This window comes from Phymastichus coffea, unplaced genomic scaffold (assembly GCF_024137745.1).
Source record: "Phymastichus coffea isolate CEN01 unplaced genomic scaffold, Cenicafe_Pcof_1.1 PCOF00040, whole genome shotgun sequence".
Taxonomy (NCBI): domain Eukaryota; kingdom Metazoa; phylum Arthropoda; class Insecta; order Hymenoptera; family Eulophidae; genus Phymastichus; species Phymastichus coffea.
This window is the reverse complement of record NW_026706851.1, coordinates 943418-961702: the sequence shown is the minus strand read 5'-3', so window position 1 is coordinate 961702 and position 18285 is coordinate 943418. Positions and strand designations below refer to the sequence as shown.

Sequence of the window (18285 nt, the reverse complement as noted above, 5' to 3'; positions counted from 1 at the left end):
CGCGAGTAGTACGGTATCCTCGCCTGACAAATGCGTCGTTCGCGCGCGGAAAAGTTTAAGCAGCAGAGCGAAGCTTCATCCCTAAGCAGACTTTGTATTCCGCAGATATAACCGGCGAAGTGCGACCATCCGTGAGAGATATATATCTGCAACTCGCTGGGGCAGGCGAGAGGGTGAGAGAAAGAATAACGAGGGCGAGAGCTGAATCGCTTTCCTTGTAGGTGGGCACCCCTACAACGCTCCGAAAAATGATACGGAGATCGCGAGCCTGCCCAGATGTTCTCGAGTCATGCATAAAACATCTCCGCGATTCCCTTCGGATTCCTGAATAGAATGACCTGAGGCCACCAGACAGTTTTTCGCAGCGCCTTCTTTGTTAAATGACTAGTAAGCTTCGCCTTACTGCACGGATAACCAACTTTCACACTCTTTATTATTTATCCAGACGATTCTTCCTTTATTACTTATGCAAAACTATTTTTATTTCATCCGTTCAGATTAATTACTGTAACACACTCGGAAAGATAAATATCTTTACCTTGGATAGGCAAATGCATAGGAAAGTACCAATAAGTCTCGTGAAAGGTATTTGTCAGAATGTGGGCTAGGCTGGGCGATTTATACAAACAAATAACTCAGTGATTTTAAGAAATGAGCATTTAATCTAATGCAACGAAAGAAAAAAAAACAATGTGCCAAGCCGACACAAAAAAGTCATTTTGATACGTCTAAGGAAAATACATTTTGATATATAAAAATATGAACTTAATGACGGAAAATACAATGTGGAGTTCTTACGCTGACAAATGGCAACTACCGTTCACAAGGCGAGGCTCGTTATGCCTTCGCAATGAAAGAGGTCTGAATGGCCATCCCAGACGGACATCTAATCGTTTGCCAGCACGCGGCCTACACTACACGTGCGAGAACGTCACCCTGTCGCCGTTTGGGGAGTAGTCGCGGAGTCGGAGGCACATCAGAGGATACCTCGCATATCCTCAGCTGCAGGCCAATAGTACACACTCGTCGCAGAGTGGTATACACGCGTGCGTGCACCTAAAGCAAACAACATTGACGAACAAGAATTTTTGCTTCAAGCAAGTTCTTATGGTAAGAGTAATTCCTCATTTTTAAAAAAATTGTTCATTTTTAAAAATGATCCTCTTACTACAAGGGGACTTGCTTTCTTAATGTTATATCGAGCGGCCGATCACTAAAATGTGTATGCAATGTATGATAATGTACCAAAATCATTCTTTTTGTTATACAAATACAATTTTTCAGTGTGCTGCGACGAATAACCAAAAATAAAAATAGTATCAGCATAGATTAAGAATTGTATGATCTTCATTCATCTATCTTCATTTAATGCGTTAGGCCAACTCGATTAGATTTTATCCGTAATGTGCTTTTATCTCTAGATTAATGAAACTTGTGGCTATACCGCAACAACGTTGAGGTCACTACCTAGAAATCAATCGGTGATGTTTTGTGTACACCATCTATGATTCTAAAAAAAATACAAAAAATATATTATCAGCGTTACTAAAGCTTTTCAAATATAGACGAAATTGCTTGTTTTGCTTTTTTTATTGCATGGAATTTATCATCAATTTTGCTCAGTCATCGTAAAATTTACATCGTGAAATTAGGTCACCTTTTATTGAAAAAAACGAGACAATCGAAACACACACACACACATGTATATTAAAAAGTCATATCTGTCCATGCTAGGGTGACGTTCATGGTCGACCTACTTAATTTATAACTATTTGCTTTTTTTATTTCTTTTAGACTCTCTGGCACATATATGGTTCATTATAAAGTATGTACTAGACTTCAAGAAAGGTTCAACTCGGTTTGGTTCAAGATCAAAAGCTCGAGACGGTTCGAGTCGACTCGAATCTCCAAGTTTACCTGAATGTTACGAGTTCCGAAGCTCCGAAGTTCTGATATTATTTATGTTTTTCCAGATCTTTGAATTCCCATATAAGAGCTCATCGTCTATTTAAGTACAGGTCTAGATAGGATTTAATCCCGTTCTAAGATGATTATGTCCACGCAAAAGAAATATTTGTCAATAAAAGTATATACAATGACTTATTTGTTCCAATAAAAGTTGTATGCCATAATTAATGTTTTCACTCAAGACAAATGCTTGTAAAAAATATTTCCGCATGCTAACCAAATCGCATCTTCGGCACTTGTTTTCGGCGATTACGCTTAAAAATACAGTCGGTAACTGATGCGAAAAGGTTTTTTAACGAAACTCGTTACAGTACTCACCTATGGCTTGTACCGTAAACTTCTTGTTTCGTCAAAAAAGCTTTCGCGCACTCGTTAGAAAATATACTATTTTCTATCGAAGGTCTATCAATTTCGAGGATTGTCGTAAAACAATTAGAAAGAGGATATTGTACATCATAATGGGAGAAAATAAATAAGTATCCGTCCCCGATTGTATCTTTATTAATGTACTTTTCCCTTAGTGCGAGGCTCACCGATGCCTTGATCTGCAACGGAAAGACAAGATTTGCTGGTGGGTACAGCAGCACGCGCACGTGTAAACGTTCACGACATCACGCAAACTCGAGACGCACGATATGACGCGCAGGTTGGAATTTGAGTGTAGATAGGCTAAAGTTTAAAGGCATTGAATAAGTCAGTTGAATCAAAATAAATCCGACAGGCGGGCAGTACGCGCACTATTTATTTTTACAGAAAGAAATGCACTGTTACTTGATCGACCGAGAAATTTTTGCTCGCATATCAAATAAATACTTAAAGAGAGAGAAGAGAGAAAGAGAGAGAATGAACGACAACATTCTGCGACGTGCAACTAGTCGGCTTCACTGAGACAACGGCGAATAAAGGAAAATGTACGTGCCAAATGTAAACGTGCTGCTGCAGACAGCTACGTTAGCGCAGGTGAATAAGTAGAGCTCCTCTTAATACTGGTGCTGCAGGTGACAGCTTTAGGCTGTCCTTGTTTTCATCGGTTGGAGATTGCCGAAGGTCGTGGGTAGCCGCAGAGATAATTGCCACTAGCTGAATTCGACGTCGTTGCCAACTTTTGTAGGTGGGCCGATCTCCTCTTTGTCCTCGTGTTGTTCATCCTGTCCGAGGGTACTGCACCGTACTGTCACTCTGGTTCATTGTAGATAATCACGCATGGATCGAAGGGTTCAATGCGCGCAAACGAAGGTTATTTTTAGTCTCAGGTTGTTTTGAAGTAACGTAAAAATGTATGACGATGGTTGAAGCACGTGGTTCGCTTCTCTCCCATTGCGCCTTTCTCTCTCTCTCTCTTCCATATTACTGGTGTTTGCATTGCTAAAAAGTAACATTTAACGAATGCGCTCGTTACAACATCAATAAATTTATATAAATGAAATATTTGTACGTATACTAATATTATTTAGTGCCCTTCACGCGCTCTTTCGCTTGTGTTTACCTATAATTTATTACATTATTTGGACCATTTACATGACAATTTGAAGATTCGATGAATACGAACAAATCAAGCTGCTTAAAATACACTATTCATAAATATTCATTAATGAATAAAGATAGAATTTACGTCCGTATTTTAACGAAACCCAATTAAATTTTCCTTATTTTAAGATATATCGGAAAATTTATCCAAAAGATTAATTTAAACTATGACTGATAAAATGTATTGTGCTATTATATTATACAATACTAAACCTTATATACTTAATAGTATTGATTACGGTACTGGTCTTAGTATTATGTTAGTACGCGTATACATTTAACATCGTGTGTTTTTCGTTCCCTCGTAGAAAACACATTCTTCAAATTCAACGGGTTTATTATTCTAATGATTAGTTTTCGTTGTCCGCATACCTCTTTACTTACAATGTATATTTAGTTCAATTCATTTTCTCTTTCAACCAAATGTTAAGACGACAATATTAATTTAAGTATCAGAGATGCTTATAAAATTATGGATTTCTACTGATAATCTCAAAACATAACGTCTTATATTCTCAAAACAATTTATTAACGACATATTTCCATTCTTGCAGATTATTATCCACATTAATCATTCATAAATCGAATTTACTGATGAAATATAAATTTCACACTCCTATAGATATATAATACAAATATTCCAAAGTACACGAAAATTCAAAATGCATCGATTAATCACAATGCTGATTGAAAAAAAAACTACATTTATTTTGTTGAACGATTCTGTCAAGTGGAAATTATCTAGTTCTATGTAGAGTAACAATAAGTTTTCTAATTAAATTTTTATTGTGAAGCTAAGGTTTTTTGTTTTCTGTGCGAAAACAAAAAACTGTTTCTCTTGGGACACAATTCCTTTATTTATTTTTTCGAATGCTAATGTTTCATAAAATCCATACATGTCCACGTAAGACACTCTTAAGTAATCTATATAAGGTTTTTCAACCCCTTGTTTTGTTGTTTTGTCAGTACTTTCATTACCTTGTATACCTACATGGGACGGTATCCAACAAAAGAAAATGTTACAGCGAGTGTCTTGTTTCTTGAATAACTTGTACTTCTGTATAATTTGGAATGTGTATAATTTATCCATGGATTTATCCTTCCTGCATTTAAAACTTTAAAGTATGTTCAGGCAATCGGAGAATATAAATATGTTTTGTTCGATATCAACTTGAAGTGTAACATCCATTGCCAGGTTCAATGCTATGCATTCTACTGTATATATCGAAGCATTAACATTTATGCCCTTGAATATCTCAAATTTTAAGGACGGAACTATACACGCAGCACTTACATGTACGTTATGTTTTATTTTGCTGCCATCTGTAGATATTTCCAAGGAATTTGAATCCTTAAGAAATGACTCAAATATAACTTTGGATTTAGTGTTGTTTTTGTTATTGAAAGATTGAAGTGTCTGCGCCCCTCCACGTTTCAAATAAATATCTAATAATGTTTAGAGCTGAGTTACATTTTCTCATAATTTCTTTGACATGTGAAGAAAATGTATTTTTGTAGTCGAACGTAAGTCCTAAAAAACGTACCGTCTCGCTAGATATGATGAGGTCAGTATTTATATTAATTTCCGTGTTTCCTGGTAATACATTTTTATTATTAAAATAAACAACTGTAGATTTTAATGGTTTTAGTTTTAAGCCAAGTTCAGAACATTAAATATTACATTAATTGCTTCTTGTAATAGAAGTAAGGAAGAGTACTTAAAAATGCAAATCATCTTGTGAGCCAAGTAAAATTAGAGAACTGTAGTAAGTGAAAGTAATACCTATAATTCTAATCAATCTAGATTCTGCTTAGAAATACACGCGGGCCTAATGTTATCTTACATGGGAACTCTTAAAGTGGAATGGTTAGCTCAATCTATTAATTCTCGAACACACAGTTATACAATTTAGCAGATGATACATTTGTATCAGTAGAAGGTATTTTGAAGACACCATTATTAATAGTTATGTACGAAAAAAACGGATAGTTTGGTCCTATAATTTAAAAAAAATTATTCAGAGCTCCTAATATTATAATATACGAGTTCGTTTTAGCATCAGGAAAGCTAATATGAAATGTATCAATAAAGTGGTTTAAAGTGGCTTAAAGAGGTTTTTTATCCAATGTTTGTAAAAATTCTGTATTATGCATAGATTCTTGGAGCGGTCAAGGTGAATCGAAGTTTCAAACCGAAGAAAAAAAATCAAAAAAAGTCAAAGTTATGATAATACCAGCAGGCACAACTGGAATGATTCAGCCACTCAACGTATATGGTTTTTCCCCTTAGAAAAACTTCATAAAATATTTTAGCAATCTTGTAATATTACATAACTTTGGGATTAATTTAAAGATAAGAAATAATATTTTACAGCTGCAATCTTTTGCCCACAATCAGTTTTCTTCTCTACGATTTATTAATATATTTAAATACACATGGTATAAAAGTGGATACATAATCGAAGTACCGTTTACCATATTGTTTTAACAACTACAATATGTCATGCTAAATATGTAACGGACCAGCCATTATGAGATGTAGTTGGTGTTCAAAGTTTCTATGTATAAATGACTTTTTTGGATTAGATAACGACGACACACTTTATTTTCAATACCTAGGTGAGCAGCAGCATGTAAATCGTTAATAACAATTATCGTTAATAAAAATTTTTGAACTGCCTAGACAATTGCCAATCTGCAGATACATAAGGTTGTTCTTTCGCCGTCATAGTATGACTAGCGTGAACAATTTGACACTCAACGTCATTACTTACAAGGCCAGTTTTACTAGCGTTTACAGCGATGAGGTCTTGAGGTGAAATAAGAATATTCTTTAAGTCTCATATGCTTCGTTGGCTTCAGAAGACCAGCGAAATGATTCTGCAAGCAGCATATCTCGAAGAAGACGTACCATTGTTACTAAATGCGGTATGAAAGCAGTATAGGAAGCTGCTTTTCCTATGAATAATTTTAATTCTTTCGAAGTATGTTCTGGTAAGGCGTGGTTAAAATAATAAGTTTTGAATTTTACAAGAAACTATTTAATAACTTAAATGAACAATTTCGCACTTATTATAAAACGATATTAAGCAAATCGATAGATGCTAAACTAATAACATTAACTTAAATTCAAGATAAATTTAATCGTAATCACAAGTAAATTATTAGATTAAAAGCAATTTTTAAACGAAACAAAAAAAAAATTAAATCTAAACAAAAGAATCGCACGCAAGAATATAAAAGAAATGAAACGGCACCTTCACGGTCGAAAGTCGGGACGAGTCTCAGGGTTCTGGCCAGAAAGCTGTCGCATTACGCTGCCGAGTTTTTCTCCTTTCTCGAGGCCCAAACAGACCAGTGCGCTGCGGTGAGTTCTAAGAAGTCTAGGAAGGGCGCCAGCCGTCTGTTTTACTTTCAAATTTCAGCAGTTGGCTGAGCTTTTATCCCTTCCTATGCACTTGTAGTGCCAATGGGTGCACTTGCAGTGCCAATTTTATGCACTTATAGTGCCGATTTTGTGTACTTGTAGTGCCTATGGTGCACTTTTAGTGCCTATTCCTATTTTCAATCATGCACATCTGGCGCATACAAAATCGGAGATCGCTGGACAGAGGCTTCTTTTCACCCACAGCCTCGTGTCCAACCCTTGACCTTGGGTTGTCCGATCATTTTCGTCGCAACGACTCGTCCCTTCCTTATTTAAATGCTCTGGATATTTATGAGTAACGCCTATAATTACTTCTCACATTTGTTCGCTCGCAACTTAAACTAATTTGCATTTGTCGGAGGCAAGAAAAGACAAGAACAGCCGCCGCACATGTGCGCCCTGACTGACCCGAGCATGCTTAGTTCTTTTCCCTTTCTTTCGGTCTTTGGCAGGTCACGACACGTCTGCCAAACATAAAAACCAGGAACTCGCGCGATGTTAGGTCAACTGCACCTATCCATCCGGAATAAAGTGGATGGTTTCGAACTGTCACAAATGGATTCAATAAGTTTTTTCTGCTTTGTGGATTCCTTGAGCGTGTAGTCTATGATCTAAAAAATCTAGTATTCGAAATAATTCTTCAAGAGACTCAGCACAAACCAAAATGTCGTAAAAAATTAAGTACTCTATCTAAACCTTTAAAGAATTGCTTTCATTTTATTTTGCCATATTGCTGGGATATTCGGTGCGCCATAAATTGCTGTCGTAGGCTGAATCAGTTCGTAAGTCGATGTGAAATGTAAGGGTACAAGCGAATTCTTTATCCACAGCTAAATGTGTATACGCATTCGTGATATCAAGATGACAAAAAAATGTAGCGCCTTTTATATGCTCGGTCTTTGGAATTAGATAGACGTCTATGATCATGTGCAGATTCAGCGTTGGCTTTTAACTTCCAGTGATGCGCACTTTTCCGTTTTTCTTCATGACTATGTGGTGACCGTCACGCAAAAAAGAAGAGAAAAAGAAAAATAATAAGCGGCGCTCAAGGCCTTAACCGTAACGTGCTTATGTGTATCGATCTCGCAAGCATCAGAGCTCGCAACGTTGATACCTCGATACCCGCACTAACGACACCTCCCACGACTCCAGGCGGTAACGAAATATGCAGCAGGCGTCAGCTGACCCCAGTGTCATTGGCCACAAAGCCGCGCAGAGACACTCGCGCGCACTCAGGGCTACGTCAACGACGTAGCTGATCATGATTACTGATTGTAGGAGAGACAGGTCACGCAACAAAATCGATGGGAATCACCTAATACTGCGCGTATTTGCTAGTGATCCAAATTAATTGCACTCCCCGTAGACCAAAACTTAGACCTTTACATTTTCAGATTCAATAATACCGCAAAAATTTGGGGCACAGGCCACACCTCTGCCCTTAGAACGCCACCTGCCGGAGCCGGAGTTCGGATCAATGGCCACCTCGTCGGCCGAGCCGTTTATAACGACGCAGATAGCGGCACGAATGGTGACCTTGACGGCTAGGGACGTCCATGGTTACCTGACAAGACCGACCCGGACACTAACCATAGTGACTCGACCAATCAGCCGACTACGAGTCGGCCAAGCGAAGAAGAGAAGGAAGTCCTACACATGAGAGTTCTTGAGTCGCGCAGGAAAGCGGCTCCCTTTCCAGCCGGCTCAGTATTCTCCTACATACTGGAAGATTAAGGAAGATATACCAAGGGAAAAGCGAAGGATGAAAAGGGAACTGCCGCGCATCATCGAAGGACTTTAAAACTGAGTTACCCTCGTCGCATAACGCGTGACAAATTTCGTCCTTCCAAGAGGTCGGACCCAGGACGACATGAAAATCCTCCACTTGGCTGGGCTGATCGACCGCGGAAAAGCCACAAATAGCACTAATGAGTCAGGATCAGTAGCGAGTCACCCGGACAATGCCTAGGCCAGAAGGACCAGCAATTGTCTAACTCAGGACGATCGGAGCTAGTTTTCAATGCCTATGGGAAGGAGCTAGATGACCTCATATGTATACATGAAATTGGACACTGGACATGATTTCCCAATCGAGGAAACTACCAGACCAGCTATTCACAACGCCCTATCGCAGCCGATGGCTGATAGACCGGGCAGAGACCGACCACACAGGTTGGCTCTGGTGTGGTCAATCAATAAAGTTTTCCTAATAAATGCCTTCCATAAAAATAAGGAAATAAATAAACAAGCAGAAACAAGTGATAAAACGTGTAGTGCATATCCCCATGGCTTCGTTTACATGTTTTCTTAAACATTAACACATTTAGGCCCAGGTCAAAACTGGATTAGATAGCATCGAACTAACTATTGAAAATGGGACATAACGAAAAAAATGTGCCCGTGTTTTTTCTTTGGTTTTTTGCAATTGTTTATAAAAAATTATTTAAACAAATTACCACAAAAATCAATTTGTTGCAAATCTGATTACGGTAATTCATTCTGCGAGAAAATTTATGACGTAATCTTACATAAAAATTTTTTTTAGACCATAATTTGTTAGAGTAAAACAGCAATAAACATTCGTACAGAAGATTGAACACTTTTTTTTAATCAATTCCAAAGTATGAGATTGCAGATTAACCCGCCTTGATCTCTAACACGGTTTTCAGATTTTTATAACAAAAAACTTTCGCTAAGTTATGCACCTAACTATTAAGTAGCAGAGTTTGCATAGAATTACAAACTCACCTAAAAAATTAAAATTTCATGTATTAAACTATTTTGCTATTGTACATTAACAAATTAAGGTCTGAAAAAAGAATATTGCATAGATTTTCGTCATAATTTTTCTCATAGAATGGATTGGCGTGATCAAATTTGCAAAAAATTGACTTTTTTGGTAATTTGTTTAAATAATTTTTTATAGACAATTGCAAAAGACAAAAGAAAAAATACGGGTACTTTTTTTCATTTTGCCTCGTTTCCAAAAGTTAGTTTGATACTATTTAATCCAGTTTTGGCCTGAGCCTTAATGGGTTAACCCAAATCGCTCAAACGGTATTTTTTGCAATTGTATTTTTTAAGAGCCGTATTTTTTGAACGCGTCCGGTGTCTTTTGGTACGAGGTCGTAAAAATGAGACCTTAACCGGATTCGCTGGTGCATAACCGTGGAATATATTCCAAAAATCAAGGAAAAAAAATATATATATAAAGTGTCATAAAAGTATTTTCTTTGGCGCATGTGCTATTCGATTTATTTCACGTCTGTTACCCTACTTTGCTTATTAACTATCCAGAACAGTTTTCAATGAGGTTGAGCAAAAGCTTTTGGTTATTCTTATCATATTTGTTTATTATATAAGTAAATAATCAAGAGGATTCTGCTTAAGGGTGATTCAAACTTAAGAAGTATTTTGCATTAAGGAGAATTCTAAATGGATTCAGTCGCGATTTAGGATATTTCGCACAAACAACAGCATAGTCTGATCAAGTTAGAAGTTCGGTCGTTGTATAAACACCTTGAGCTTAATTCTCCCGTACATCAGCTCGAACCCTTTTCAATCTATACTGAATTGTAAAAGATTCTTTCGGCATGCTAAGCTATCCACCAATGGCCAATGTTCTCTAAGAATTTAATTTTACGTACCCTTGTTAAAGTATTTAACAAGTTTCAATACATGCTGAATTTACTCTAAATATGTTATGTATCAATATTTATTCTAAATATTTATGCTAAATATGTTTTAAAAAATATGTCTAACAATGATCGACAATTTGAGTTGATAAATAAACTAAAAATAATACTGATAATACATCATAGTAGTTTAATTGAATTAGATTGTTCTGCGTAATGAATATTAACCTACAGTATTTTCTCTCGATAATTGAATGAAATTCCCGTTCGACTCCTTAGCTTAACAAAGTATATAATAATTTTAATTGAAATGACTCGATTTGAAAAATTTAATCAATCGTATCTTCTATAGAGCACAGACATCAAAGTACTTCTTAGTGTATAGTCGTAATATAAAGTATTTGCTACATTGTCAAATTAATGAAACATAATAATTGTGGGATAACTCCAGAGTTAATGTATGAAAGGGCGTTTTGTATTTGTGTCTAATTTGTAGTGATTAATAAATACTTCGAAATCATGAACACATACAATAAACGGATTTTTTTTGTTAACAGGTGTGGCTGTTGCAGCTTCCGTCTTCACGATCACTGCAATGAGCATTGACAGGTATCTTGCGATACGAAGCCCAATAGCTTTAAGAAGGTTATTTAATCGTAAAAGTACGATAATTGTCATCGCATCTTTATGGGTCGTTGCTCTTGGTATTTTCTCTCCTGTCTTGAAAGTTGTAAGTATGAATATTTCAAATCTTAATTAACAAAAGCATTACTTCGTGTATGCGTGTGCGCAGTTACTTTTATATAAGGCTCATTCTTGTCTTTTCAGTGACCGTTAAAGTTTTGGATTCTTAAGTTTTTTTTAAATATGTAGAATATCGTGTTCTTTTAAAATATTTACAAAAATTTTTTTTTCATTTTTCAAAAACTATAACTTTTGTATAAAAATGAATATTTTCGATAAGGCCATATTTGGATGAAAAAAATTCTTCTTTCATCGTATTCCTTAACTTTTTTTCTATAAAAAAGCGTATTAACATTTTTCTACATGACAATTATAGGCTCGTAATAAACAATAAAAATAATTGAGGCGCCGCTTGGTGGCCGCAACTACCCGCTCGGCACGCTGCATGAATCAAACAGGTAGTGCCGCAGCTGTACTTCGTACTTTTAATTTTCCATTTATTTACTTTTACTTCACAATATTTCTGTTATTTTCTAATAAAAATATTTGTATATATTGCATGACATGATAATATTCCATTAATTGCCTTTGTTTTCTTAAAGTTTGGTTCAGAGTTGTTGGTAATCACAGCGTATTTTTCAACTGTATAATACGCAAACATCATATTTGGCTATGTTGATACTACCCATTAATAGTATTATCTAAACTAGTTCTTCAAGTTAATATTTCCATATTTCCTCAAACATTATTATATTGACTAATAACTTAATAATATTCTCTAATAACTTGCAAAAAAATGCCACTCATCTTCAATAGAATACTTTAGAAAATGATATGCTAAATTACAAAAGTTAGTTAGTATAGATTCTTGTATTGATTGATTCACAGCTCTACTGTAAATATAAAAAATGTTTACACGTTGTAGTTTCTATTTTTTAAATAGCTAATCAAGTTTTCTGAAATAATCACCAATTTTTTCTATTCTACTTTACCATTAACTTTTTTATAAATAAAAATGGATGTACGATTACTTGAATGTATTATCAGTGAGTAGCTTGAATTTTATTCTGATGGGTACAAGTATAATTCTTTGCAAAATCAAAGGTCGGGGTCGCGAACCGCTGACAAGTACCCACTAGATGGAAGTTGCGGCAACGCCCGATTCTCTATATATCTAACACTACAACTATTAATCTTCTCTCAAATTTTCCATCATTCTTCTGACGCTGTAGCTTTGATATTTGGTAATATAATTATGCAGTCTAAAGTCTCGCATCAACTTAATTCTTGGATGTTAAACACACTTATTGAATAGCAAACGTACTCCTTTCGATAACATTAAGATTCAAGTGCGGTAAAGTAAATTCTTGTCTCGTGGGGCGTTTACGTTCAAATGAAGCAAGAACCCTTTTTTCAAACATGTATCTTACGTTTGATATTTGATATTTGATACGACGTGTGCAAAATTCGATTTGAGTAGACGTTCCTGGCTGAACGTGCTGGAAATATCGCTTCGTTCGGTCGTAAACCTCACGCTAGACAAGAATCTGCATTCTAGTTAGATAATAGTACATTCCATGCACAAGATGAAGATGATGCATTCTACAAACAAAACTCCATAATTCGATGTAAGGTTCTTCAAATTCCAAAAATAGGGACACGCACTTAGTCGAGCTTCTTTTTAGCACAATTTGGCATATAGAACTGGAAAATAATTGGGTTATTAACCTGTTAACCAAGCGGGACGTATAAATACGTCAAAAGTAAACAATATCGGGTACGAGTAGGACATACTCGTATGAATACGTCCTCGATATTTATATTGCGCCCTGGAACGGGCGGGACGTATATTTTACTACTACTATGGTAATACGTCATTCATACATGTCTTAGTGGAAAAGGACGCGCCCGTTATATGTTGCGTAATTAGAAAGGGATTTCCCCGGTTAACAGGTTAATGGTGTGTATTATCCTTTTTTCACGAACGAAGTTCTACAAGTAATAGAAAATGTGGCGGTGTTTCGCTATGAAATCAATTGTTCTTGAGAGCTACTAAACATTCTTTCTAATAATATAATATACGTATTTCATGTATTTTTTCAACCCAAGATCGCCAAAGAGAAAAACTATTAACAAATACGGATTTTTTATAGCAATTATAACAAAGCATACATTTAGCGCTTTTCAACTGATTGCTAGAATAAAACCGACAGTGCTATCGTATTATATGTGTAAAAATATATAGAAAACGTATACCATATTGTTGGAAATAAAGCTTGTGTATCATGGTTTCCGTTGAATTCAAAAGAAGTATCAATACCAATAAACCTGCCAAGTTGTTAGTCCCTGTACGAATTAACTTGTTTCAGGGCTACTGAATATTATTTCCAATTATTTGATATATATTTTCGATTCACTTTGTCGAGTAGAATACGATGGTACTATTGGTTTTATGATAAATATCGTTACAAAAACGCTAGAAGAGAAAAGTTTTTTTCGTTTTTACAAGAAGCATCACAAATAACGCTTCTAGCTATTTGTCGGCAATTGCTATGATAAAGTTGATAGCAGCATATTGTACGTGAAAAAATATATTTAAAACATGTATTACTTTTGTAAAACATATGTATGTATATATATATATATATATATATACATATATATATATATATATATATATATATATATATAGTCATATTGTCGTATCTTGTATTAGAATCGTAGAGCTCTTAGCGTAAAACTTATGAAGTGTCTTTACGAGTAGAAATGTGAATAAGAATGAATTGTAAATTTTTCTTCAAGGTGGCGACTGTAATAAAGACTGTATAAAGATGGAAACATGATCGTTTTATTTTTAAATTTCTCAAATCATAGAGTATGTACACAAACGTAGATGATGAACTCTATAAATGCTCCGTGTGGGTACAAAAATCACACATAGCAATCACGTAATAGTCACATCATAGTAAATGTTCAATCTCTTTAAATAGATTTTAAAAAAAGCCAGTAAGAAATTGTAGCTACAGTAAAAAATATGAAATAAGTTAATAAAGATTTATGATAAGAAAAGATAGTGTGCACATATTATCTAGTAATAAAAAAAATGTTGTACAGATATTATTAGTTCGAAAACATTTGAAAAAATTCTTATCAAACTCCAGGCCGCATTATTCCAGATGGCTAAGCATCGTAAATATAATAGCAAAATAATACGGACAAAATCATGTGCGAGTAATAAGATGCTTGTTCACAATATATTCGATATAATTTTCAAAGCTTGTATGTGAACGCATTTGAACTGCCTGATACCCAAATTGTACGTCGTACGTTTAAAAAGCACGCGAAGCGCATCTAGAAATAATTTACGACCGCATCTCTAAATGCCGCCTACAAGAAAATCAGCGCCTGACGGTGACTGGCGAGCGTACAGATGTTTTCTATCAAATTTCTATGGGCCTGCTCGAAAAGCAATAAAAGATTGTTTCGTCTCGTTTTGCACTTGAATGAGTAATGTGTGCTTCGAGTGTCTTACCTGATACAAAAATACGAGAGTGAGAAAATAAGACTTCAAAAATGTTTCTAATCCTTTGTTAGTTCATAAGAAAGTATTGTAAGTGAGCGATGCCAAACATATATAAATTTTAAGAGTAACAATACTTCGTAACATTGGACGCGAAAATAAACACAAAAGCGTAAAGTATTTGTGAAAAGTCAAGTTGCCATTTTAAATGGGTTATGAGCAATTTTATACGATACACGCTAACATACGAGTGGTTTGAACTACATGTGCGAGAGTTGGCCGCTACCTATAAAAGCTCAAATCAAGCATACATATCGTCAAAACTGATGTTGACTTGTAAATCAAACCAGCAGATCGGAAACTTGTATTTTCGAATCTCACATCGAGATAAAATCTCGAAGGTTGAAAAGGTTGAGGGTGGGGCCGTGATCTCTCCGAAAGCCAATCGTGATACGTGAAGCGAGTGCAATAGCAGGCTAAACACCAAAACTAAAACTAAACTAATCCCCACGGCCCTTGAGCCACAAAATAGAAAACTGACGGGAAAGCGGGAGAGGAAAAATTTACACTTTTTTCAACTCGTTCAACACAACTCATCAGAACCTCTCGGCTTTTAATTAGGCAAGTTTTATTCTAGTGCTAGATTTTGTCGTGCAAGTTGTAAAGTTGTCTGCAGCAGCTTGTGACTTTTTGTTGTGTTCTCGCGTCATTTGTTCAATTGTACTTCGCTTGCAACTTTTATAGTTTTCGTTTTAATTGATTTCAGTGTTTCGTTTGATTTTTACCATTGCGTTCTATAAAATTATAATTTATATACGCCCTTTAACCTCTTTCATGTGCTAAATTTGAATAAAAGATCGAGTCGCATTCTAATTTGTTTGTGTTTTTGTTGTTATTTATTTTCACTTCACCTCAACCCAAACCCGTATAGTATCAGCTAGTTAAGATTTCATAAATATTGCTTTAATATACTTTTATATTCGGTTGTGGATAATATCGAACAAAAACAAAACAAAAAAAAAACAATATTTTGAACAAAAGCGAAGAGAAGCAGAAAGAAAAGAAAAAGATTTATAGTAGAGAGAGAATGAGAATTTATCATACATTAAGAAGTAAAAAAAATTGGTAATAATAATATTCTATTTCGACACTCCGTGCGGAAAGTGCGTTTTTCCCGCACGCTCGGTAAAAAACGTGCGTTGAAAATCGCACTTTCCACATGTCGTATCAAAAAATACGGTACGGCACATGTTCGGGAAAGAGTTTCTCGCTTCGCTCGGGTGTAAACGCCACACGACACAAGAATCTTGCACTTGTATCGTAATGTACTATTTCAGGCATGTGTGTGTTAATAATCATCAAACTATTAGTACATTTGATTTTTTAATAAATAATTCTATATATTTTGAATGATTGTTTACAGCAAATCATCTAACACTCACCACCGTCTTTAATGTCTTTTAGCGAAAAGTTTCAATTTGGACGTTACGACGAGCAAGGTAATTTTATTGGCGAGCCTTCATGCAACAATAAAATTCTATAACAGAAGCATTGAAACTCATATATATTATTTATTTTCAATAATGATTTCGCTTTAAATAATAAGTTCAATCAACATAATTGCGCTACACCGAAGGAGAGACTTATGAGAAAACAAATTACGTAGCTGAATAAAAACTTAACAGAAATAAATAAAAAGTTGATAAACTATACCATAAAGCGTGAATATTTAACGAAATAATGACGGTAGTTATAAAAAAGAAAATAATTTATTTATAATAAAAATCTATGACTTTCGCGTTAGTTATATTACGCTAATTTTATTATTATACATTTAAAATGTAATAGATCTCGTATAGAAAAATCATATACTCGATTGATCAGTTTTTATGCAAAGAGGCGCATTTTCTCTGAAAAATTTAATGTCGTAACAAAGAATTACAAATGACAAAATTTAACCAAACAAAAATCTGTGGCCTTTCTTGAAAGACAAATTAAAATCATCGGTACGTGATTTTTTTTTCTTTCTAACGAGAACTTTTGCCATGCTCTAGGAACTTGTTCTTACAGTGAGGCAGAGATATAAAAAAATAGACACGATATTATAATAATATACAAAATCTGCACAGAAAGTATCGCTCAACTGCTGGTGTAATATCTCGGGCATTATTTTATAAATTAAGGCCATAGTGGATTTCAAAGCTAAAAGTCGAGAAACATATTTAGACGTGACTCTAAAACTAGAAAGTTCATAAGAACCAATGTGCACAATGTAACAAAAGAAAAAATCTTAGCGAGTGTGTAAAACGTATTTGTTGCAATATTAATAATGAAAAATGTATGAACCGATCGTGCAATCATTGCAGACTGTGATTTGTCTACGTTTCAGTTGCAATAGCCTACCTATAATTTTTATTAGAAATCTGAAAATGCCACGCGTGATGGTGCCAAATATCAAGTTCGATGTAATGTTGCTCAGTTAATGGACGAGTTTAACAGAGATATAATAAAATTCATGCAACGTGTATTTTCTACGTCTCATCAGTTTAAATCTGTGGCTAAATTGAAAAGAAAAATTACAAAAAATAAAGCTTATATTATTACGAATTTTTTTCAAAATTGTAAAGTCAAATACAGTCGCAAAATCCAAAGTATTCATTTTAGCGTATCGAGAAAACAGATATCTCTTTATACTGGGGAATTTTATTATAAAATGACGAGGGTAAAATGACGCTTGAATCGTTTGCTGTACTTTTTGACAACTTTAATCACGACGCAATAGCAGAGCAGAGCTTCAACCTGTTTTAACTAGAATTAAAATGTTACTATCTAACGTTAAAATATTACATTTTCAGAGTGATGGGCCTTCCACTTAATATAAAAACGAATCTATTTTTTTTTGTTTAATTATTTTTCAAGAAAGCTGTCTCTTGAGCAGGCAACATGGAATTTTACAGGTGCTAGTCATTGTAAAAGCGTGGCTGACACCGTTAGCTAATGCATAAAAGAAAGGTGTGATAGGCTTATTGTCAATGGAAATAATATTACTTTTACTTCAGAGATGAACGGTCTTATTAATTTAGTTAATTAATTATTAATTAATGAATGTCTTATTAAACAGTATATTATTAATGAGTACGAGTCGGTCTTCAATAGTTACGAAAAAAAACAGAAAATAATTTGTAAACTCGTGAATTACTTCCAGAAAACTTTAAAGATGTCAAGAAAACTATAAAAGTTCAAGTTACATAGGATAAGATTAAACCAAACAAACTATTTTTTCACTATTTAACTTGCTTAGACTGTACTTCAATTGATTGTAATCATTATTTTTTGAGTAAGAGGAAGGTATTGTAGTCAGCGGATGATAGTCAAGGGAAAGAATATTCAAAATAGGCGAATGGATCAGTGCAGTTTATGATAGCACTTGGTACCAAGTCGAATCACTTAAATTAAAAAAAAATAAATAAAATAATAACATTTTTGACTAGAAAAAAAATCGTTCCAGTGACCAGAGCCGGAAG

The 18285-nt window shown here is 34.7% G+C and overlaps 1 protein-coding gene across 2 annotated transcripts in view; it reads left to right on the top strand.

Annotated features, from left to right (window-relative positions):
• LOC131664068 (RYamide receptor-like) overlaps nt 1-18285 on the top strand; it is a 56721-nt gene that overhangs the window by 16916 nt on the left and 21520 nt on the right. For both annotated transcript variants that reach the window (XM_058934929.1, XM_058934928.1), the window contains one exon: nt 11115-11287. In XM_058934929.1, coding sequence (XP_058790912.1) covers nt 11115-11287 — 173 coding nt within the window. The remainder of the gene's footprint in view (nt 1-11114; nt 11288-18285) is intronic.